The sequence below is a fragment of the Notolepis coatsorum genome (assembly GCF_963971535.1).
Source record: "Notolepis coatsorum genome assembly, chromosome: 18".
Classification (NCBI taxonomy): domain Eukaryota; kingdom Metazoa; phylum Chordata; class Actinopteri; order Aulopiformes; family Paralepididae; genus Notolepis; species Notolepis coatsorum.
The window spans coordinates 47,811,662-47,837,751 of record NC_140182.1 but is presented as its reverse complement, the minus strand read 5'-3'; the positions used below and the strand labels follow the sequence as shown (position 1 = coordinate 47,837,751).

The 26,090-nt window shown below is 45.4% G+C and overlaps 1 protein-coding gene across 1 annotated transcript in view; it reads right to left on the bottom strand.

Annotated features, from left to right (window-relative positions):
- The window catches only part of tbc1d2b (TBC1 domain family, member 2B), a 50,290-nt gene extending 43,691 nt beyond the window's left edge, over positions 1-6,599 (bottom strand). Inside the window, exons 1-2 of the mRNA XM_084335448.1 lie at positions 6,236-6,599; positions 1,107-1,257 (exon numbers count right to left, since the gene is read on the bottom strand). Coding sequence (XP_084191574.1) covers positions 1,107-1,257; positions 6,236-6,577 — 493 coding nt within the window. The 5' untranslated portion in view covers positions 6,578-6,599. The remainder of the gene's footprint in view (positions 1-1,106; positions 1,258-6,235) is intronic.
- Between the last annotated feature and the right edge of the window lie 19,491 nt (positions 6,600-26,090).

The following is a 26,090-nucleotide window of genomic DNA, read 5'->3' as shown; positions in this document are numbered from 1 at the left end:
ATTATAAACGACCCCCCCCCCCCACATCCGGTCAACATCAGATGATGAGTAGTAACTTCTAGAAGCACGTACATTTGAAATTTTTTATCTGGCGCCGATCGCTATCAAACTGTATTTGATCATCAATATAATGCATTTATGGCTATAAATCACGTTCTGCAGAATGCTGCAGAAAACGATAAAAACATATTTATACTTTAGACCATATTTTAGTATGAATATGTGAATGAAAAAGTAGAACGTTGCTACATCCTAAACGATAGATACTTGACGTTGAATGGGCCATAGTAATGTCAATTTAGCAATACAATTAAAAAAAGTTATAGCCCTGCAAAGAAGGGGAACTTCTCCATAGACTTTCAACAGTGGCAGATAGGGGTATATGATCAGAATAATCCCTGGCAGATAAAGGGTTAAGGTTTGTTCAGCCCGTGAGATATAATCTAATTATAATCTATAACAAAACAAAAAAGTCAGAATCTTTTGCAAATAATAATTATTTTCAGCAGCTTTCAGAGGCTGGTGTGAGCTGGGTAGTGTAGTTTTATGAAATGTCTATGTCCATTAAAAGCCCTGGGTCTCCTCTGTTTTAGGACTACAACGCTTTCATGACGGGCTATTTCCTCACGTCTAATTCATCCGGTTTCCGCCTAGATATTTATGAACTCATATTTCGCTATTAACACTTAAAATCATTGGTAAACAAACGTAGTGCTGAAAATATACACTTTGACTGCTGTTTTGATACGGTAGGTCTTTACTCTTGGCTACACATCTGGCCCTGTACCGGGCCCGTCGGGCTTAAGTTAAGTAACATCTAATATTTGTCATAATGATTGCCTGGAATAACCCAACCTAACCAATATAGTAAAATGGCATCTTGCCATTCATAAGAGTTCAACAAAGCATTTCTGTAGATTAATGATTACTCTCAGGAACTTGGCCAAAAGATTAATTAAAAAAATATCTTATAATTTCCCACACAGTGTAAACCTGGATCCTAATTCAAACATGGGTGTGTTCCTTCAGTCACGCACACAACAATTACAGATTGAAAAACATGCCCATTATATGTATGGTGAGAGTGCGCCTGCCCGTTAACCTACCGTTGTCTTTGGCTACCAGGCCGGTGTGAGGGTAGAGCATGGTGGGAGAGCTCCAGCTGTCTCTCTGGCCAGACCCTCGAGTGATGCTGAAGTCCCAGCGCTTCTGCTGGAGCTGCTGGAGCCAGTACTGCATCGCCTGCCTGGTGGGGGCCTTGGAGCATGCACACACACACATTGTGGTCGTGTCATTATATGGTATCTATGCTACTCACAGATCCTAGCCTATAGATACAAAAGGCCAGGGCCCCGTTCCCCGTACCTGGCTAACTGAGTTAGCCGGATAATTTCCAGTATAGCCTGACTTAAGCCGGACCTTTCTGTTCCCCGACTCTCGATTGTCCAAATCACCATGACAACAGATCAAAAAGTTTGAGCCTGGTCGAGAGCAGGCTTAAGTTCAGTTAGCTGGATGAACCATGGCCACGCCCCCGCAAAGAAATGACAGCTCGCTTCCTGAAATGATTCTCACAGTCTAGGATCTGCATTATACCATTCTGAATTACGTTTGTGTGCTTCATTCTTCCAGAGGGGGCTTTTGAAATGTAAAATAGACCCAAAATGCTGATACTAAATTCACGTTGTCCTAAATAATGCACGTTATATATACTGTAACTGAGGGGTACAATTCCCTGACTGTATTGTTAGATATGATACTTACTACCACTACCTCTTGTACTTTAGACTCTGGCCACCCAGTACTAGGCATAAATAATTATGGTAAACACTCCCACGTAGATGAAACGATCCAACACAAATGTACCAAGTCGAAAGTCTGCGTTTAATAATAATTAATACATAGCAAAAGGTATGTAGAGCAATCACTTAATTACATTTATGATTTGAAATAGGATGCACTTTTATGGCAAATGAGTATTCGTTGGTATATCAATAGAGAACGTCCAATCTCTGGTGGCGCAGGCGGTAAATATACAACCTGGAATATTTAAGGAATAATAGCAATGATACTTTAATGATTATAGAACTGGATACACTAGGGGGGAATTCCGGTCGCTTGTAAGACAACTGGAGAAGGGGGGGGGGGGGGTAGAGTCTGGCTGTATCCGTCTGGCCGAGGGTATCCTGGGAGAACCCACGGTTGTGCGGCTCGGTGCCTCAGCGATCCTCGATCCACAGATGAAAGCAGTTGGACTCTCTGTGGGCCGGCTTCCTCCGGTCCACGATGGAGAGACGTGAAGCGACCTCGTCGTGTAGAGCGTCTCCTCACCTGTCGTCCTCTCCGGGGGGGGGGTTTCCAACACACGGCAGTGTTGGTCTTTATCCATAGAATAATCACTGTATACAAAGCATAATCCGTGCCTGGGAAGGCGGGCTGTCGTCGGTAGAATAATCCGGTATGCAGGTCCACTCGCTCGTCGGCTCTGGGGCTCCTCGGGTGCAGCCTCACATGGGGTCGGCCACCCTGGATAAGCAGCCAGTTCTACCCGAAACGATGGGGGTGCTGACTACGATAGTATTCTCACCGCACGCAGCACTACATATGAATAGACTATTATTAGCTTAATAGACTACGTCCAACTCGACGATATAGTGCCAAATATGACTATTCAAATATTAATATACACGATGTCTCAATACCGATGGTAGGCCGAACTTGGCCTTACTCCCACACGTGGCGTCGCGGGGAGGCTTTACGTCTGTCACTCTATTGGAGGGTAAGAAACTGGACTAAAAAGGAAGTCCTACTTTAGTAGCGCAGTATATATAGTTATACGCACTATGAACAAATAGTACCATTAGTGGTGCGGTAGCCAGATTCCTACGCGGAACTAGGACTTGTTCGTACATGTTGAGCGGTACGTTTGAACTGGGTCTGGGGGGTATGGCAGCCTGGCACCAAGGTCTCGACCAATAGTAGAATGGAGACTATTATGGGATGTTCAGTAGGCTAGAATGGATATTCAATGCATATTGTACAAGGAATATACAAGGGATATCAGGGAATATTAGAGAATATACAAATACAATTAAATATATATATATAAATAAATATATATATTCGGTTTAATCTGGCCCTTCACAACATATACCGTGGCGCTCGCTAGGTGCGATGTACACATTATGTGGTTATTTTAACAACGCGCAGCATTGCAAATGTGAATCCTGCAGGGATATTTTTAATGATTGAAACCTATCGCTCGTTTGGCTCCGATTCCTTTCATATTCTCCGCTGTGGGAGCGCCTGAATTGTGTTTCATTCAAGCATAAAAATGAAGTGTCTATGCGTGGATTGTGGTTTTTGTGGATTATGAATTACGAGGAATCTGAGGATTGTTGAATTGTATCATCACTCACACGTTATTGTGATATTGTAACTGGGATTAATGCATTTGAGAATAAAGAGATAAAACTTCATTCAAAAGAAAAATATTCTAAACACGGGTCTCTTGTCCATTGATGGTCTTGGATACACAATGGATATATCCCGTCTGGCACAGTGGTCCAACGGTCAGCGTTCACTCCTGGCAAGCCGGCGACCCGAGTTCTAGACCCCGCGTTTCCAATATGATTTTTTTGGAATATAATATTAATGATTATACGCAAAAGTAGCCTAGTTTTAAGTTAAAATATTATAAATCTACATGCATTGAGGATGTCATTCTTTATATAGCTCTCAACGTGCACCAAATTGAAGTATTTACATTTCAAAAAGAAAACTAGAAGAAGTGGGATTCGAACGCGGGTCGTCCGTGTGAAAGACAAAATGCTCGACCATCAGACCACGGTGGCAGACAAATGAAACATCAACCATACATCCATCAATGGATAAGAGAGCCGTATCCTTATTCTGAAACTGTTGAACTAATTATTTTCGCTAGCAAGATCTCATTTGATTATCCATTCCATGAACCTACTGCCAGCAGGGCACGTTTAAAGAAATATAATCCGATTGATTGATTGGGGTAATGAGGGACTTAAAATTTGCCTATAGATTATGCATTTAACTTGTCGGCGAGGCTATTGAGCCGTACTGCAATCTGTTAATAAAGTTTTAAATCAATCAATCAATCAATGCCGTTAGAAAATCAGGATCTCTGCCCTCGACACTTGCCGTCTTCTCAGCTGAGGCGGGCGCGCGCACTGATCCTGAGTATCAAGTCTGGTTCGAGTTAACGAGACTGAATCCACCTTCGAGGAACAGGAGAATCCCGGCTTCAAACATCGGGTTAATTGAATCTGGATAATGGGACTCTTGATCGACTTAGTTGAACCAGGTACGGGGAATAGGGCCCAGCGCTGCTCTAAGCTTCCCAAACGGGACCAAATAGGACATTTGGGCCCGCCTCCTGCATGATAAATTATGATTCAATGTCGGCTGCTTGGGGCCCTCTATACAGGGGGGCCCCTGGCCACCTGACAGTGGACCCTGCAAACTACAGAAGGCTAACATGAACGCCATTGAAAACTGTAGGAAAGCAATCATGTTGTTTAACTAAACAAATTGACCTCGTTGCACTAACATCTTGCACAGCATAATAATAAGCGGTGGAATTTGCACTATGAAAACATTAAGAAGACAGTCCAAAAGTGCATTTAAAAAAATTGGAGCAGCAAAACTCGCCGGTGGATTATTCAGAGATTAGAATAACCCCTCATGTGAACCACAACAGATGCTGCTTTCAGTCTCAGTTCCAGCCTTAGGGCCACACAGGCTGTCCGTGACATATTAACCATTCCCTCCATCTGTTCCGTCATGCTGGGAAACCAGTTCAGGGTTGAGTGACACTAGAGGAAGTGGTGGTTTCTGAACCACCTTAAGATTAATTGAAAATGGGGACCCTGATGTAAACAAGACAAAAGTCTTTCTCTGGTCTGCATCCCCTTAACAATTGTGTGTATTGAGCCGTACTGTATTGTACCCATTCTTCAGCAATCTGTTAATACAATTTTCAATCAAACAATCTACAGGGACTAAACACGTTTCGCAATTATGCCACATCAATGTGGAACGCCCTACCCAAAGCTGTAAAGGAATGTGAATCACTACCCACTTTCAAAAACACTCAAAGAAAACCTACGGGAGACTACAATTCGAAACTGGCCCCTACAAATGTCCTAACCCAGTTGTACAGTAAAGACCAAGTATGGCTTTGTCAGTATTCCAATGTACAGTGTACAGTGTCGTCGTCCCCCCTACCCGACCCAAACCCCCCCCCACCACCAATGTACAGCCCCACCCACCCAACCCCACCCCACCTACCCAACCTCCTCCAATGTACAGTTTCTATGTCAAATGTATATACACTCTTTTTCTGGACACTTTTTGTATCACAAACCGTACTGTATTTGCAAAACTGGTATGTCATAAATGTATAGATGTAGCAGTACTGTCTATCTGTATGTCGTGTGTGTCATATGATGAATTGAAAATGGGGGACCCTGATGTAAACAAGACGAAAGTCTCTCTGTATGTATTGAGCTGTACTGTACCCATTCTGCAATCTGTTAATAAACTTTTCAATCAATCAAGCCACCTGCTCCGTCGGACACAGAGGCCATCTCGAGCATCACTGTAGCGTCCGGGGGACAGTGGAATGACATACATGCAAGAAGAGACATTAGATAAGGTTTGTATCAAATTGTGTGGGGGGGGGCACAAATAAACCTTTGCATGGGGAACACTGTGAGGCAGCCTATCCTAGCTACGTTGTTATCAAAGTTGTTGTTATGAGAACTTTTCAGAAGAGACCTGCCTAAATCCAATATGTGCAGGCAATGCTACTCAAGAGACTGAGACAATAATCGAATACATCGAGCCAATAAACTAACTATGCTATAATAAAGGTCCTAGAAGGTATCCTTCAAGTATATTAGTGGTACATACATGATACATGTATCTGCAAAAATATAAAACTAGGATATCATACAAGTTGAAAGCCACCAACAGGTACAGATACATTGTAGCGGCACACTCCATCGCTGCTATTTTGTCGACAAATTACTTGAAATAATCTCATTTTAATCAACTACATGCAGAATGGGTGTCGCCTCGTCGTGACCCTCGCCTTTCTCACAAGGAGAAAACAAGTGACAGAATGACAAACATTAAAATCGAGAGTCAGGTTTGCAATGCACCTATTCATTCTGAAAGTATGTTTACATTGTACTACCTTGAGGAGAAACTCCTTCCCCGAGGTCTGGATTTCAAACAGCCCTTCATCCCCTTCAACATCATAGCTGAAGCATGCATTGCCTATCTCGATGTGTCCGAGTGGCAGGGCGTCTTGAGGACTCTTGAAGTAATATAAATAACATTTCCTCGGATCATAAACAAACCACCTCGGTTTGTAGCCCCGAAGGGGCCCCTTGCCAGCAAGTTTGTTCAAGTAACCGCATAATTTCGGCGCCTGGTCCCTCGCCGCCTCGACTTCGGCCACATCCACGGACTTGGAGGCCAGAATCCGCGAAGCTGTTGACGGGTTCGCTTCGCTGCCATCATCCTCTTCGTGCATCTTTCCTCGAACTTTCTGCTGCTTGCACCACAGCGGATGCAAACTTCTGTTTCCATCCACATGACTGCCTGCTTCTTGGACCCGGGTGTTGTGGTAATTGTAGTTTTCGAGAGCTGAATGGCGCAGGAGTCGCCTGCCGTCTTCCTTGGCACCGCCAGGTGGTGCTATATGAGCATCCTGGTCGACCAAGGGCGTCAGTACTGAGATGCTTCCAGCTGCAGACCTTCAGACCAGCGCTTACAAGCCCCGCACATACAAGCACCGCACATAGCAACCCCTCGCTTCCATTGGCTGATTTTGGTGACGTGATTTTGGGTCACGTTGCACGTTGCACTGCGGGATTGATTGATTGATTGATTGAAAACTTTATGGTGACGTGATTTTGGGTCACGTTGCACGTTGCACTGCGGGATTGATTGATTGATTGATTGAAAACTTTATTAACAGATTGCCGTATGATTTGGGTCACGTTGCACTGCGGGATTGATTGATTGATTGATTGATTGATTCATTGATTGATTGATTGATTGATTGAAAACTTTATTAACAGATTGATTGATTGATTGAAAACTTTATTAACAGATTGCCGAATGGGTACACGTGACCACAGGCCCTGATTGATTGATTGAAAACTTTATTAACAGATTGTAGAATGGGTACACGTGACCTGACCGATTGATTGATTGATTGATTGATTGATTGAAAACTTTATTAACAGATTGCAGAATGGGTACAGTGACCGATTGATTGATTGATTGATTGATTGATTTATTGATTTATTGATTTATTGATTGATTGATTGAAAACTTTATTAACAGATTGCAGAATGCAGTACAGCTCAATACACACAATTGTTAAGGGGATGCAGACCATGCAGTACTGTTACATTTGTGACATACAGTAAATATATACAAGGGGGAGGGAACTGTACATTTATGATGAATTGAAAATGGGGGACCCTGATGTAAACAAGACGGAAGTCTTTCTCTGGTCTGCATCCCCTTAACAATTGTGTGTATTGAGCTGTACTGCAGATATATTTCAATTGCCTTACTTATTTACATAAGTATTATAGGCCTACAGCAGTATTGTACAGACAGTCTGTGTGAAGTCTGTGTGGTTATCCAGCTGCACAAAGGCAGAGCAAGAGGCTCTACAGAGGGTGGTGAAGGCGGCAGGCAGGATTGTCGGGACTCCTCTATCAAACATCACCTCCGTCTTCACCTCCCGCTGCCTCCACCGCTCCAAGTGTATCATCAAGGACCAGTCTCACCCAGCACATCACCTCTTTCAGCTCCTTCCCTCAGGGAGGAGATACCGGTCCATACATGCCAAGAGTTAAATATTTAAGAACAGCTTTTTCCCCCAAGCAGTCAGACTGTTAAACGCTCATTGACTGTCCCCTCACGTGCACCATGCACTTACCTGGACTTGATAATCACTGTTACCACTCATCATGCACTTTATTTAAAATATTCTGTTATGTACAGTGTTATATGTGTTTCATGTATGTATATATTGTACTACGGTCTGTGGGAGCTCCCCTGAAATTTCACTCACGGTCATATAAGAGTTTTAATGTACCATGTACAGACATTGGATTTTCTACCCATAATTTGATTTAAAACATTCCATAGATTTTTACCATCATTTCTCACATCATATAACCATGGTTTAAAATATTCCCTTTTTCTCACCTTATTTAACTTTGTGACTTGATTACGTAAGGAACGGTACTTTTGTCTGTCATCTGCAGAACTGGAACACACTGATGCTTTTTTGGCTACAGTATGTCTCTCTCATTCATTAAAATTCATTAAAAGCTACTATCTATCCATGGGGCTGATTTGTTTCTGACATAAATAAGTCCAGTGCAACCTCTGGGTCATCCTCACAACATACCTCCTCCCAGTTTATACCCAACATTTCATTAATAAAACCTTCTACATTAAAACTCTTATATGACCGTGAGTGAAATTTCAGGGGAGCTCCCACAGACCGTAGTACAATATATACATACATGAAACACATATAACACTGTACATAACAGAATATTTTAAATAAAGTGCATGATGAGTGGTAACAGTGATTATCAAGTCCAGGTAAGTGCATGGTGCACGTGAGGGGACAGTCAATGAGCGTTTAACAGTCTGACTGCTTGGGGGAAAAAGCTGTTCTTAAATATTTAACTCTTGGCATGTATGGACCGGTATCTCCTCCCTGAGGGAAGGAGCTGAAAGAGGTGATGTGCTGGGTGAGACTGGTCCTTGATGATACACTTGGAGCGGTGGAGGCAGCGGGAGGTGAAGACGGAGGTGATGTTTGATAGAGGAGTCCCGACAATCCTGCCTGCCGCCTTCACCACCCTCTGTAGAGCCTCTTGCTCTGCCTTTGTGCAGCTGGATAACCACACAGATTTCACACAGACTGTCTGTACAATACTGCTGTAGGCCTATAATACTTATGTAAATAAGTAAGGCAATTGAAATATATCTGCAGTACAGCTCAATACACACAATTGTTAAGGGGATGCAGACCAGAGAAAGACTTCCGTCTTGTTTACATCAGGGTCCCCCATTTTCAATTCATCATAAATGTACAGTTCCCTCCCCCTTGTATATATTTACTGTATGTCACAAATGTAACAGTACTGCATGGTCTGCATCCCCTTAACAATTGTGTGTATTGAGCTGTACTGCATTCTGCAATCTGTTAATAAAGTTTTCAATCAATCAATCAATAAATCAATAAATCAATAAATCAATCAATCAATCAATCGGTCACTGTACCCATTCTGCAATCTGTTAATAAAGTTTTCAATCAATCAATCAATCAATCAATCAATCGGTCAGGTCACGTGTACCCATTCTACAATCTGTTAATAAAGTTTTCAATCAATCAATCAGGGCCTGTGGTCACGTGTACCCATTCGGCAATCTGTTAATAAAGTTTTCAATCAATCAATCAATCTGTTAATAAAGTTTTCAATCAATCAATCAATCAATCAATGAATCAATCAATCAATCAATCAATCAATCCCGCAGTGCAACGTGACCCAAATCATACGGCAATCTGTTAATAAAGTTTTCAATCAATCAATCAATCAATCCCGCAGTGCAACGTGCAACGTGACCCAAAATCACGTCACCATAAAGTTTTCAATCAATCAATCAATCAATCCCGCAGTGCAACGTGCAACGTGACCCAAAATCACGTCACCAAAATCAGCCAATGGAAGCGAGGGGTTGCTATGTGCGGTGCTTGTATGTGCGGGGCTTGTAAGCGCTGGTCTGAAGGTCTGCAGCTGGATACTATTGTCAGTACTGGCTACAAGAAAGAGGCTTTATATTTTGACATAATAACCCCAAATCTCATGATCAAATCCCATGCATGTAGACTTGAAAAGAAGAAAGAAGAATTTCATGAAAAAGAACCTGACAAACTGGCTCAAAACACATGTCAGGTGCTGCTTCTAAACCGGACTCTTTTGTGCCATAGACTGTATTTAGATGCTATCATCTCTGTTTGCAGGTAACACACCGCTGGCTCAGTTGTGATGGTCTGAGGGAAACTATAACAATACTAGCCAGTAACTAAAGGTAACTATACTAGTCACTACCAGTAACTAAAGGTAACTATACTAGTCACTACCATTAACTAAAGGTAACTATACTAGCCACTACCAGTAACTAAAGGTAACTATACTAGTCACTACCAGTAACTAAAGGTAACTATACTAGTCACTACCAGTAACTAAAGGTAACTATACTAGTCACTACCATTAACTAAAGGTAACTATACTAGCCACTACCAGTAACTAAAGGTAACTATACTAGTCACTACCAGTAACTAAAGGTAACTATACTAGTCACTACCAGTAACTAAAGGTAACTATACTAGCCACTACCAGTAACTAAAGGTAACTATACTAGTCACTACCAGTAACTAAAGGTAACTATACTAGTCACTACCAGTAACTAAAGGTAACTATACTAGTCACTACCAGTAACTAAAGGTAACTATACTAGCCACTACCAGTAACTAAAGGTAACTATACTAGTAGTAGTCACTACCAGTAACTAAAGGTAACTACTAGTAGTAGTCACTACCAGTAACTAAAGGTAACTATACTAGCCACTACCAGTAACTAAAGGTAACTATACTAGTAGTAGTCACTACCAGTAACTAAAGGTAACTATACTAGCCACTACCAGTAACTAAAGGTAACTATACTAGTAGTAGTCACTACCAGTAACTAAAGGTAACTATACTAGTAGTAGTCACTACCAGTAACTAAAGGTAACTATACTAGCCACTACCAGTAACTAAAGGTAACTATACTAGTAGTAGTCAGTACTGGCTACAAGAAAGAGGCTTTATATTTTGACATAATAACCCCAAATCTCATGATCAAATCCCATGCATGTAGACTTGAAAAGAAGAAAGAAGAATTTCATGAAAAAGAACCTGACAAACTGGCTCAAAACACATGTCAGGTGCTGCTTCTAAACCGGACTCTTTTGTGCCATAGACTGTATTTAGATGCTATCATCTCTGTTTGCAGGTAACACACCGCTGGCTCAGTTGTGATGGTCTGAGGGAAACTATAACAATACTAGCCAGTAACTAAAGGTAACTATACTAGTCACTACCAGTAACTAAAGGTAACTATACTAGTCACTACCAGTAACTTTCCAACTTTATCAGGCTATTAAATGTTTGTATGAGCTCTTATACCCAAATGGGGGTTTAATTCTGGTTCAGACCTAACAATGCTATATAATACCTCATGTGGGTGTCTCATGCAGACATTGTATGACAGAGCCCCATTCAGTGTCTATGGAGCAGCCCCACATTTTACATCCCAGTGACATCACAGATTGGAGGGTTCTCTCCACACTCCCATGCAGAGCTGTCTCTACGCCTGTATGTCACATCAAATTAGTTTGAAAGAAAATGGGGCTCTAACTTTGAATTGGGTGTATACAGCATAACTGCAACCTAGTCACCTTTGGGTGACAAGCTTAATCTTTGTTCATTAGTGATACGCTACTCGTGGAGAGTGAAAAAGGTGACAATAAACAAGGCTGCACAGACACTGTGAAATCTAATTATTGAACTTTTTTACCAGATTTTCTGTTCTTATCTATAAAAAGAGACCAAAGAAATGGGGGAAACTATAATATAATATAATTTATTCAATAGATAAAATAATATGAGTAAAGGTAGCTCTGGTTAGTTTACTTCCTCTTCGGGCAGAGGATGGTTTGACAGTGGAACATCGTCCAACTTTCTGCGTAGGAGAATGGGTTATTTAACTGACATGACCTTTTTGACACTCAAGATACCCATCCCACACAGAGCCATGTCTCAGATGATTGATAACAGCACCTATTAGCTTATTATTATTTCTTATAACTCAAACTTTTTTTTGTTTCAGATATTTTTTAAATTTTTTAATATGATCGATGGTCGCTATGGTTATTGTCGCTATGGTCACGGTTGCCATGGTAAGAGTATGGAGGTTGGTGTTTATTTTCAGATATCTTTTACATTTTACAAGTAATTTTTTCTTAATTTCAGATATAATATGGTCGATGGTCGCTATTAGTAAAGGTCGCTATTGTAACTGTTTCCATGGTAACAGTGTGGATTATTATTTTATTTTAACATTTTCAGAAATTTTTATTTTTTTATCCACTTTTTCTCCTCTTTTTCAATTTTTCTCCCATCCCAATTCCGTTGTGCCAATTCTCCCCTCCCCTGTCTTGAACGTTGCTCGCATATGCCCCCCACTGGCCGGTTGTAGGGAGGATAGAAGCCTTGCATCACATGTCCCCTCCGATACACGAGGAGGCAGCCTGTCACATCTTTTCACCTGCCAGCGCGGACTCTCAGGGGGCTTTCTCACTGCCATTCGGGGTCGAACCAGCTCCGCTCCGTCCTCGCTCCGTCCTTGGGTGCGAACTTCCCCCCTCCCTCTCCCCCCTCTAGTTTGTGTACACACTGCAGTCTTGGTGCGCTCCCGGTTTTGTTTACTTTTCTGGTGCGATCGGGCTGTGATTCGACCCCGAATGGTTAGTGAGAAAGCCCCCTCATTGGCGAGGTGTCACGTGTGGGAGGCTCACACTACCCCCGCCATTTCCTGTCTCTGCTGTGCAGGCGTCCCCAACCGACCTGTAGGAGTCGCTGTCCACAACATCCAGATTACCACCCATCGACTTCCACCCGCTAACTCTGCCAATTGAGTTAGTATGACGGCTGGCCCAAGCCGGAGGCAACGCCGACAGCCGGAGTCGAACCCGGTGTCTCTTGCGTTGGTGACGAGCGCAATGTCCGCTGCGCCACCCCGCCGCATTTTCAGATATGTTTTACATTTTACATGTAATTAAATTTTTTTTGTTTCAGATATTTTTTCTATTTTTTCATATGGTCGATGGTCGCTATGGTAACGGTCAACATGGTAACAGTCGCTATGGTAACGGGCACTATTGCCATGGTAACAGTATGGAGGTTGGTTTTTATTTACAGATATTTTTTACTAAAAAGTCGATTTTATTTATTATTCCGCAGATATTTGTCCGACTACTCCTCCCAGAGCTTACGCACCACACACACATGTAATTTATCAAAACGACCGGCTTGCTCCAACTGGAGTTGCTATTGCTTTTTGAAAACTTTCACCACCATAGGAATGAATGGCGGAATGTTCAAAACTAGAGTGTAGAAGCTGCATTTATTTGTTTTACCATCACCTTTTGTAAATTGCGACAATGAATGAATGAATGAATGAACACTTTATTTAACAGATTGCAGAATGGGTACAATACAGTACGGCTCAATAAACACAATTGTTAAGGGGATGCAGACCAGAGAAAGACGTTTGTCTTGTTTACATCAGGGTCCCCCATTTTCAATTCATAGTGACATTTATGACATACACAACATACATGCCATTTATGGCATAGGGACATACATGACATACAGGTATTTAGTACTGTTACATTTGTGACATATACGATATGCAAATATACAGTACTGTTACCCATAGATCCTGACAGAGTATATACATATGATGGGGAGGGGACTGTACATTAGGAGGGGGTGGGTGGGAGAGAAATATATACGGTGGGGAGAGAATATATACATACGGTGGGGAGGAGACTGTACATTAGGAGGGGGTGGGTGGGTGGGAGAGAAATATACATACGGTGGGGAGAGAATATACATGCGGTGGGGAGGAGACTGTCTATTAGGAGGGGGTGGGGTAGGTAGGTAGGTAGGTATTTATTTAGACAACAAAACATATACAGATCATTACTCACATATTTGCTTTTGTCAAGGATAGGAACGAAAAAGCCAATGACTTATTTACATCGTTGTCCCTGGAAGTCAAGGATGCTTGATACATACACATACAACTCATTACAGAAAATCATTCACAATTATTACAATTGATAGCAATAATGGCACAATCATTAATTAATACAAACATGCGCATTTGTTGAGAGTTGAGACATGTTAAACTAGCCGTAAGTCTGTGTGTCTCAGAGCACCCCGAGGGGAGGGGGTGGTGGGGGGGGAGGGAGGACGGAGAGAATTTCCGGACTCGACTCTGACTACAGTTGCTGTCAGCTAGGACCGGAGGGGGAGGCGCTGGGAGATGACTACCATTGCCGTCATAGGGGGTGGGATTTTGGCGATGAGACAGTCACTTTGGCACCCCTCCAGCACTTGCGTGGGAGAGGGAATTGGGTGTAGGGATGGGGGGGACGACGACGACCTCTACCAATCTTATCTTCTCCAGACAGCCCTGCTTTTCTCCGGGAGGCTTCGTCCATGGTACGCAGTGTACCAACCCTTACTTCCGACTTGACCTTGTTGCTTTCACTCTCTTCAGCAGACGGAGATGGGGGGGGGGGGGGGGGGGGTGCAGCAGGCAGCAGTGACCAATTTGCTGCTCCAAATGCTGCTCCAATTTAGTTTAATCACGATATATCACAACCTTAATTTCAGCCGCATCCTGCTTCCTCGAAGAAAATATGCAATCTATCGCTGCAAATGACCAGCTTATTAGATCCATATCGCGGTTGATTAGGAAGTTGAGTTGTTTCTGTTGAAAAAGCTTAAGTCAACACGACAGGACGGCTTCAGGGAGGTAATGGCGATGAAAGACGAGAATCCACGTCGCAGCCAGACAGCTTCTGGGGGAGACGAGAAGGCAGCGGTGGGGGTGGCCTTGGAGGTCCGGGAGAGGGAGAGATATGCGACGGTACTCTGGGGAGGCTTGGAGAGGAATGAGGGTGGGGGGGTTTGGACATTTACGGTGGCCAGTTTCGAATTGCAGCCTCCCGTAGGTGCTCTTTAAGAGCGGTTTTGAATGTGGGTAGGGATTCACATTCCTTTACAGCTTTGGGTAGGGCGTTCCACATTGATGTGGCATAATTTGCGAAACGTGTTTAGTCCCTTGTTTGAGCCGAATCTGGGTTTAACATGATTTGTTGAGCTTCCTCTGGTGTTGTGGTCGTGGTATTCACTGACCTTTGGGAAGTATTTTGACATGTACATGGGTACCTTAGTTGTATAGTGTATCTTGTAGACCAGGCCCATTGCAAGTTGCTGTACTCTGTCGTCTACTCTAAGCCATCCTAGGTTGTCAAAGTGGGCAGGGGTGAGGTGGGTTCTAGGGGTAAGGTCAAGTAGAAGTCTGACCAGTTTGTTTTGTGATGTTTGTAATCTTGTTTTTAGTGCCTTTGAGGTGCTTTGGTACCATGAGGTGCAAGCATAGTCGTAGTACCCTTGAATGGGTGGTCCTGCCAGTGGTCACAATTTTGGAAATAGATATATAACACATCAAAACGATGCCACGGCTTTTGTCTTGTTTACACTTGTTTAAGTACTTGACTTTCTATTTTATACTTCTTATACTTTTTATAATTATCTTTTTTTACCTAGCACACTCAGGAGCAAAACAGAAAGAAGCATTTCATACAAAAGTATCCTGTATTTCTGTATGACAACTAATAAAGAAACTTGAAACTTGAACTCTGCCCTCGCTGTGAAATCTGTGATTTCACCGTTCCTTCGTTTGTCTTCCGATCGCTACACGGGCCACAATTGTCGATGGAATTACACATTATCGCACATAACCTTTCATCAACTCCCTGAAGTTCTCATATTAAAATATCCAAGCTTTATCTCGCTTTATCTTGCTTTAATTGTTGTCTAGGTGATAGAAGCGCCGCCTCATTGAAATGCATGGGAGGATTCGTGTCGTTAGGATTTGAATAAATGATGGCTTGCAAAAAAAATTTAACTTTCACTTAAGGGACAGGCACATGAAAGAGCCTCTTACACTTTCAGAGGGAAAACCACACACACACACACACACACACACACACACACACACACACACACACACACACACACACACACACACACACACACACACACACACACACACACACACACACACACACACACACACACACACATACACACATGCTTATGGAAGGTGTCAATCAACTCAGTACAGACTTCTACATTCATTGGTTTATGTTAACCATGCCCCTTTCTTAAGCCACACCCCCTTGTACAGGCCTCACCAGGGACGTGCACAGGACTTTAGAGGGGCAGGTGCTCAATGGCTGAAAAGGGCACTATACCAGTTTATGTAAGAACCTAGCGCGCGTAACACGCAAGCCCAGATTTTTGGGAGGCCTTTTTATGCTTTTTGGGGGGTTTTGGTGATCAAATATTGAATATTGAACTATAATAATCAGTGCAGGAGCTCACTTATCCTTGAAAGACACTTTTATCACTGACTTAAAAGGCCCATACATCTCCATAAATGTTCAGGGGGGAGGGAATAAGGGCTTACCCTACAGACCCCAAGAAGTGCTGTATATTCTGTATTGTTTAATATAAATGCATTTTTTTTTTATTCCAATCCCGATTTGTATTTGAGATTCCCAAATCCCATCGGACTTGACTTCTTCGTGTCCCTCAGTGAGTGTAATACCAGCATTCAACTGTATGCACCACAGCGGTTTCTATCATCATCATCATCACCACCCACGCTATGCATAAAATATATAGGTCCGCGGAGAGGCACGCTGAGGAGGCCATGCATTTTGAAAATCACTTGTTTTCGCGGAAAAAACAACACATTCTATGATAATCTCCTTTTACTGGAATATTCTAGAAAGTTTTTCGGCCTATTTATGAATCGTTTTCAATTAAACGCTAGATGATCGATAGTATATGTGTACGCATGCACGCTCGTGCCGCCAGTTGAAAATCGATTCTCCTATTTCCTGACCGCGAGCAGAGTCAAACAGCCTATCACCATAATCACATAAAAGCTTATATCCGTGAAAACGGGTCTGATTATCCTAATACTGATAACATAGATTCCTTACCTGAGATCAGATGGTATCCAAATGGTTTATTCCAATTCCCGATCGCCATTCGAAAAAATCGCTCATTTGATTGATCCATCGTGGATACAGTAAAACACATATTCCCCGCGGCTCGGAGGCTCCAGAGTGAACTCTGGTAGACCCCGGTTACATGAGTGAGAAGTAAAATGTGGAGTGCGGGGTGTTTTTTCCCATTCATTTTCATTGAGTCCAATCCAAAAGGGTGATTTACCATCTGGGAGACGATAGGGGGCGCTTTTTTCACATCTGAGCGCCTGGGGTGACTGGATCTCCAACGGTAGGCTCGCTTGATGCAATATGATTTCAGATCGCTAATAAAAAGAAAAAACTAATAAAACGAATATTCTCGTGAGTGGGCATTCAACCCGGGGGGTAACACGATAAAACTCGTGGGTGGCATTCAAAGTGTTAAGGGAGGTGTCAATCAACTCAGTACAGACTTCTACATTCATTGGTTTATGTTAACGACGCCCTTTTATGAAGACACGCCCCCATTCTGAGGCCATGCCCATAACCCATTTTATATCTCATAAACCGTTTGTCGTAAAGACTTGCGGTTTGCACCATTGTACTCAGTAGGGATATCCTCTTTCATTGGTTTATGTTTGGCACGCCCCATATTAGGCCCCCCCCCTTTTTGTATCTTTTGAACCGTTTGTCGTAGAGACTCGCGAGAGGGGTCATTGGACTCAGGAGGGAGACCCCTTTCATTGATCTTTATTTTCCCCACCCCCTATGGTTAAGTCCCACCCCTTTTTGGTATCTTTTGAACCGTTTGTCGTAGAGACTCACAAGAGGGGTCGTCGGACTCGGCTGGAAGATTCTCTCCCCGGCGTCACCCGCACTTTCACAATTTCCCCCACGGAATTGTCTAGTTTATTTTATGATATGAATTATATATGTTTTACTAATATTGATTTTTATGATTTTTATTCTATATGACTTCATTTCACAATTATCTTATATACTCTGATTCTATTCACATATATGCTTATTACATGTATCTATTGCTATGTCCACACATCACAAACACGCAAACTGTCTAATGCCTGTCCCCGTCTCCCTGTCTCCCGATACGATCCTCTCTACGTTGCCCCCATACCTCAAATGGATCCATTATCATCTCTATTCTATTTAAAAAATGTCAAAATGTTCTTATGTACCCTAGTTGCTATTGCATGTACATATTTGTGTTTTATTACACGTATATGTACTGTGACAGACTCAGGGGTGTTCTGAGTTGTCACCAGACTGGATTTACCAAAATACACACAGCACATAGAAGCAAGTTTAACAGCCGTTTTAATGTTGTTTAGGCCAGGGGGAAAGGAGGGGTTAGTGTGATCGTCAGCCAGTCCGTAATCCTAGAGAAGCGCCTTGGTCCGTTAGCGGGGTTCGGTCCACAGAGAGCGGTTCTCGTACGGGCGGGGGATGATCCGGGAGAAGAGACGTCAGACAAGCAGGGGTCGATGCACAGGCAGGTTCTCATACGTTCAGGAGATAACACACAGCAGGGTCCTCCTTCCGAAAGCAGATAAACACAGCATGGGTCACACAGACAGCAATCTTCCTCCTCTTCTTCTCTTCTCTCTTACTCACGTTCGTACAGGTTTCGCCTCAGCTACTCCAATTAATTCTGTCACTCTGTCTCCATTTTCTATGGTGTGATGATTGCGCTCACCTGTCTCGGGCGCGTCTGGCACAGGTGCGCTTCATCTGCGCTCTGCGGAACTCCTAATATGGGCATATGCCCCAGTACCTTGGCCGACACATAGCGGCCGCCTATTACCATGCCAGCCGGTCTGCCACAGTTAAGCATTACATCACACACGCAGGAGTGTGTTATACTCATTGATTAGATCACGCCTAGGGGTGGTTGTTAGGCCCGATGCGCAGCGGAGGGTCGTTAGACCCCCCTAGGCGTGATATAATTGTGAGGATTGGTCCATTACCACACGCTTCCAGGTACCAATTACCTCCACACACCTGAGGGGAGTTTCGAATCAGCTCGAAGGGAGCCCTTATATACTCGGGGTTTCTGAAGGTTCATTGTCGGGTCGTTTTGCTTACCTCCACCTGCAGCTTGTTCCTTCCGTTGTTGTTCTCCATCTGTTTCTCCAGTACGCCTTGGAATTCGCCGCTGTCGCCCCTCTCTGTTCCCGTGGACCCGCGCCCCGTATCTCACCTTGTCCCTTGGTGAGTTTTTGGAAGTGTATTTTTTGATGCTCTATTTTTCCTCGTTTTTCCTGGACTCAAGATCTATCTGTTTTTTGTGTGTTTCGTTAACACTGAAGAGGTATCGCCTTTGTTATTTCTGGACTCAGCTTATTTACTGGACTGCCTCGTAATCCCTGCGTTCGGTTGTTGACATTCCTTTTTTCTCTGTTCCTCTCCGAGTGGATAGACAGTAAGCTGCAGAGCCGCAGAGCCAGAGGCTGCAGCGCCACAGAGCCAACTCTGCTCTGGGCCGAGCTGCAGAGGCGCAGAGCCTACTCTGCTCCAGGACATTCCCCCTTCATGTTGTTTTTTCACCCTTTCTGTTTGAAAATAAATACGCCCTGAGTTTTTGGCTAACTCTGAACTACCTGTCTGTGTCGTGCTGTTGGGGTTGTTTACAAACCATAACACTAATGAGTATAACACACGACTTCAAGTGATGCAATGGTTTTATACAATGGCCGAATTCACCCAACCTTGTTGCTATACAATAAACACAGTAATTGAAGCATAATGGGATATTTATTCACAAAACCATCCACAGAGAAAGTAGATCCAATAGTATATCTGTTGTGAAGGATCAGATTAAACCGAATATATATATTTATTTATGGATATATATTTAATAGTATTTGTATATCGTTTGATATCCCTTGTATATTCCTTGTACATATACACTGAATATCCCTTTAGTCTACTAACAGCCCATAATAGTTTCATTCTCTCATTGGACAAGAACCTGGCGCCAGCAGCCAAGCCCCTTGGTTCAAGTTCAATCGTGCCGACGAACATGTCGTTACAAGCCCGGTTCCGCGTAGGAATACGTCTGGCGAAATACGAATGGTACTATTTGTTCACAGCGCATATATATATGGTGCAAGTAAAGTAGAACTTTCTTTTAGTCCATTAGTCCTTTACCCTCCAACCTAGTAACAGACGTGAAGCCTCACCCACGACCCACGTGTGGTGCAGTATGGCCTACTTGGCCTCAGAATAGGCATTGAGACATCGTGTGGATTAATAGTTGAATTGTCATAGTTTGGCACTATACCGTCGAGTGGGACGTATTTCTATTAAGTTAATAATAGTCTATTACGTATGGTGCATCGTTCGGTTAGAGTTATAAAGTGAGCAGTACCCCCATCGTTCCTGGCGTTATCTAGAGTCTTAACCAGGCTGGGCAGACCACGTGTGGTGCTTTCATCCGAGGAGTTCTGGGCCAGGACGAGTGGACCGGCACATTGGATTACTTTACCCGGACGACGGCGAGCCCTACACGGCTTGGATTATCTACTTGCTTTGGGTGCTTTGATTATGCCATGGATAACAGCCAACACTGCTGAGTGTTGGAACTACCCCCCGAGAGGAGTCCAGGTGAGACGGCGCTCTACCCCGAGTGAGGTCGCCTCACGTCTCTTCGTTGTGGACCGGCAGCTACCGTCTACAAGAGGGCCCAGCTGTATTCATCTGTGGACCGAGGTTCTGTGGGCACCGTGTTCAGCACTCTGAATTCTCCCAAGAAATCGTTGGCCAGATGGGATATCGCCGGCGGCTCTCCTAACCCCCCCCCCTACTGACTTACAACCAGCGGGACCCCCCTTTAGTGTATCCAGCTATAATCATTTAAGTACCATCGCTATAGTTCCCTAAAGAACCAGGTTGTATACTTGCTCCCTGCGTAACCAGAGATTGGACATTCAATGTTGATTTGCCTACGAATACTCATTTGCCTTACAAGTGCATTCAAATCATAAATGTCATTAAGTGAACGTTGTATATACCCTTTGCTATATAAAATATTCGATTTATACATTTGTGTGGACTTCGTTTCATGGTGGGAAAGTGTTCATCATATCTATATCATGTACTGTGTGGCCAGTAGTTAAAGTACATAATCGGTAGTGGTTTAATGATACCATACTTATCAATACAGACAGGGAATTGTACCCCTCAGTTACAATTGGTACTTCGAGCCGGAGGGTAACTAGTGTAATATTAATATAGTGTTATTAATATTGAAATGGCCTATGATGAACACTCCACGAAACGGTCCTCCTAACGTAGAACGCCCGCGGCGCAGACGACAGACACCTCAGTACTTAGAGGATTACGCTGTCAGTCAACTACCTAGCCTTCGACAAACGGTAAACGCGGTAAAAGTAGAAAGTAAAATTATGTCTGACCTTAACGACCAGGTTACCCCGACCACAGAGGCCCTAGTGGGTTCTAATGTAACTGACCAAGCTCACGGTGGGGACCAGGAGGGAGCTGACATGCCTTTACCCCCCGCCAATACCGAAGAAGTAGTCCCCGACCAGCCCCGGGAGGAAGACAACCCTACAGAGAGAGAACTCTGCACGGAAGAAGAGGAGGAGAGCGCAGAGGAAATAGAGCTCCAGGACTCCCCAACGAGTACAGCCAGGAGCGGCTCACCTCTACAACCGTCTTCCCCCAGCGAAGCGGAGAGGATGCTATCACAGGCGTTCCTCGTCAGCCTGACAGCCTCTACCGAACGCGATCGACTTCAGGGTGAACGCGATCGACTTCAGGGTGAACGCGATCGACTCCAGACACAGCAACGGAGCGAGGAAGAGCGCATACGCCTGGAGATGAGACGCCTTCAGACGGAAGAGAATATGGCAAGAGACCGGGCCAACGCCCAGCGCGCCGCTGCCGGTGCCCAAAGAGAAGCAGATCTCACCAAGCGCGAAGCTGAGCGCGACAGACTACAAGCGCAGCTAATGGAGCAGCTGATCCTCAAGGCAACACCCTCTCCCTCCGCCAGGGGTTCAAGGAACTCGTCGAGACAACAGTCAAGGGCAGCGTCTCCTAACCGAGCAAGCGACCCTGAACTTGACCAACAGACCAAGCCTATACCCCCCGCAGACCCCCTTCCCAGACCGGTCCAAGCGAGACCCAGCTACAAGGAAGGAGCGGCATACACTGCGGAGAAGCTAAATAAACGACTACAGGATCTAGAGGACCTGATAGAAGAAGAAGAGGGAGAGGAGGAGAACCAAGCCCGACGACAGCACAGTACTTCACCGGACCAGGAGGTCCAGTACAGCCCAGGCTATACCCCCGCGGCGCTGCGCTACAGACCCCCGACCCTATTCACGGGTGAGCACGACGCACGACCAGCCCAGAGGAATAGCACCTGGACCAGCGGGCCATGGTACCCTGCCGGTACCAGCCCACAGAGAGGCGCAAGAGGAGACTCGCCTAGGAGGTCTCTCCCCCAACGCTCGCCGATGTATCAGCCATCCACGCCGTCATACATTGCCACACCGACGTTTCCAGACTTCACCTATGAGAATCGAGCACAGTACACGGAGCTCCGGATGTGCTTAGAGACAATGATGGTGGATGTCGCTGATGAACGCCACAAGTATGCAATACTACTGAAGCACCTGAAAGTACCGCGAGCGCACAATATAGCGCTAGCCTATGCCACCTCTACGACCCCATACACCGCGGCTCTAGCAGCGCTGGACCAGAGATATGGACGTATATGGGATTACGTAATCCAAGAGATAAGGCATATTGACCGCCTACCCCAAGCAACAGACAATCGCTCATTAGACGACCTGTCTATAAAAGTGCAGTCCCTGGTAGGGATGCTGGGAGCGCAACGGGAAAAGGGTATGCACGAGCTATACGCCAACTCTAACGTCGAGAGGATTTTAGAGAAGCTGCCACCCGCCAGACAAGAGCGCTTTAGGCGGCAGAGAGACCACCGTGATCCTAACGGTCCCGAACCATCCCTCCTCGATCTAGCCGACTTCCTGGCGAGAGAAGTCAGCAGCCTACGACTGGATACGTTCGGGCGGAGCACACCAAGCTCCAGAGAGGGACCCAGGAGAATAAACGATGGAAGAAGATCGGTGACTGTCATGCACCAATCAGAATCAGTACCGAGCAGTAAGAACCACAGTACCCCCTCGAGAAAAGAGAAGTGGAAGATGGTGTGCCCGTACTGCGAGAAGGAACACTGGCTGTCACAATGTGACCTGTTCACAAAGATGAATGCAGAAGAAGTGAGTCAATGGATAAAGTCCAACAGGCGCTGTTACCGATGTGCGCGCAGTCACATGGCAGCCGAATGCCGCCTAAAGAAGAGGTGCAGTCGGTGTGACGGAGCCCATCTAGATGTACTACACGACAGTAACAGAAGAAAGCCTGCACCTGCACCATCGAGCAGCACCAAGGCAAGTGTCATGTACATTGACCCCGCCAGCAGCAGCGGCGCCCAAGTGCTCTTAAAGGTAGTCCGTGTAACATTGAGCTACCAAGATAAAGTCATGGACACTTACGCCGTCCTTGATGACGGGTCAGAGAAGACCCTTCTGCTCGCGTCCGCTGCGGCCCAGCTGGGACTGCGGGGGAGCGAGAACCAAATGATGATTCGGACAATAAGAAGAGATTTAAAGACGATAAAGGGCGAGAATGTCTCCTTCACTATCGCAGCAAGCGGGCAGCCAGAGCGACGGTATAGGATTACAAATGCTTTCACCAGCCAAGAAATAGGACTATCACAGTACACCTACCCCATCGCCAAGCTGATGGATAAATATGTGCACCTGCGTCAACTACCTATCCCGCTCATAGACGGCGCCACCCCGACCCTGCTGATAGGCTCCGACCATGCAGACCTCATAGTCCCGATAGACCGGGTTCATACAGGACACCGAGGCTGTCCTGCAGCAGTCGAGACCCGCCTAGGGTGGACACTACAAGGCCCCCTCGCTAAATCTCTCAACCGAACAGCAGCCACTAGCTGCCTCCACTCCAGAGCGACAGAAGAAGACACCACTCTCCTGCAGCATGTCGAGAGGCTATGGACACTAGAGACCATGCCCTTTAAGAACGAAAAGAAAGACATTCGTTCTAAACAAGACATTTACGCCATAAACCTCCTCGAGCAGGGGACAGGGAGAGTCACAGTCGGCGGAGTGATGAGATGCGCAGCTCCACTCCTGAGGCGAGAGGGAATGCCCACCTTTCACGCAAAGAAAGACGCTACGGAGCGGTATCTATTGAACACAGAGCGGCGCCTAGCCAAAGACCCCGCTCAAGAGAGTGTGTACCGCGCTGAGATTGAGAAGCTAATCACAGCGGGACACGTAACGAAGATTGACTGGCGACGCCGTGCGCTGCTCCGCGCCTCTCTGATCAAAGGCGGCTTTGATCTCAGGCAGTGGGCCAGCAGCGACCCGCACGTATTGCGCAGCCTCTCCCCCGCGGACAAGGCTGCCAGCAGCGAGACCTGGATGGCGACAATCCCAGGAGAAGCCCAAGAAATGACACTAGGACTAGTCTGGCGCTTCAAAACAGACTCGCTCCACTATAGACACAAACCCCTGACCACGGAGCAGGGAAGGTCGTCGGCGATACCGACCACCAGACGGAGTGTGTACAGAACACTCGCCAGACAATATGACCCGTTGGGATGTATTCTACCTTACACCACCAGGGCAAAGATGATTGTACGAGCACTATGGGACAAGGACCAGGGCTGGGACGACCCAATACCCGCACACCTTGCCTCCACATGGAGAGAGTGGGAGACGGAGCTCCGCTCACTCCCAGGCGTCAATATACGCCGCAGCTACTTCCCACCCACAGTGAGGCCAGAGACATGCAAGATGGATCTACACGTCTTCAGTGACGCCTCCGAAGTAGCCTATGGATCGGTGGCCTACTTGCGTGCCCAAGAGAAGGGAGGAGAGATACACACTGCTTTCATCCTGGCTCGCTCAAGAATAGCCCCACGAAAGCAACAATCTATCCCGCGTCTAGAGCTCTGCGCAGCCCTAGCAGGAGCGCATCTAGCCACGTTAATCCAACGTGAACTCACCATTCCGGTGCACAGAACAATCTTGTGGTCAGATTCCACGACAGTACTCACATGGATCAAGTCTGATTCATGCAGATACAAGGTCTTCGTGGGAGTCAGAGTCACCGAGATTCAAGAGTTAACAGAAGCAGCGAGCTGGCGGTATGTGGACACCAAACACAACCCAGCTGACGTCATCACCCGGGGAATGTCCCTAGATGACCTCACCCGTCGCAACATCTACAGTGACGGACCAGAGTTCCTCAAGCTCCCGGAAGGAGAGTGGCCTACGCCCACCCCACGGGAAGCGAGTAAAGAGGAGGCTGAGAACAAGAAACCTATGTTCTGTGGACTGAGCACAGTCGCCTCCACAGACCCCAACATAGATGATTGCATTACCCTACAGAGTGCGCAGCTAAAGACATTTCTGCGGCACCACCCAGAGATTCAGCCCACTGCCGACATTTCAGCAGCTGACTACGAAGAAGCAGAACTTCTTCTACTACAACGAGCCCAGAGAGACTCGTTCCCCGATGAGCTAGACTGTCTACAGGGAGGAAAGCCCGTCCCATCAGACAGCAGACTGCTCCACCTGGCACCCGAGAGCCCATAATCTCATCAGAGTGGGTGGTCGTCTGCGGAGAGCCCCCAATCTACCGGATGACGTTAAGTACCCGATAGTCTTGAACAGCCGACACAAGGTCACAGAGCTGATCATAAACAAATACGACGAGGATGTACACCACGCAGGAGCAGAGAGAGTCTTCGCGGAGATCAGACGTCGCTATTGGATACTTCAAGGAAGAGAAGCAGTGCGACGCTTCCAGCGAACCTGTCTAGACTGCCGAAAGTGGCGTGCGCAGCCCAGCATACCCCGGATGGCTGACCTACCTCCCTGTCGCCTCCGACTCGGCGACAAGCCATTCCACTCCACAGGCATGGACTGTTTTGGCCCGTTGTATATAAAGAAAGGAAGAGGAACCGAGAAGCGGTGGGGTATTGTATTCAAATGCATGAC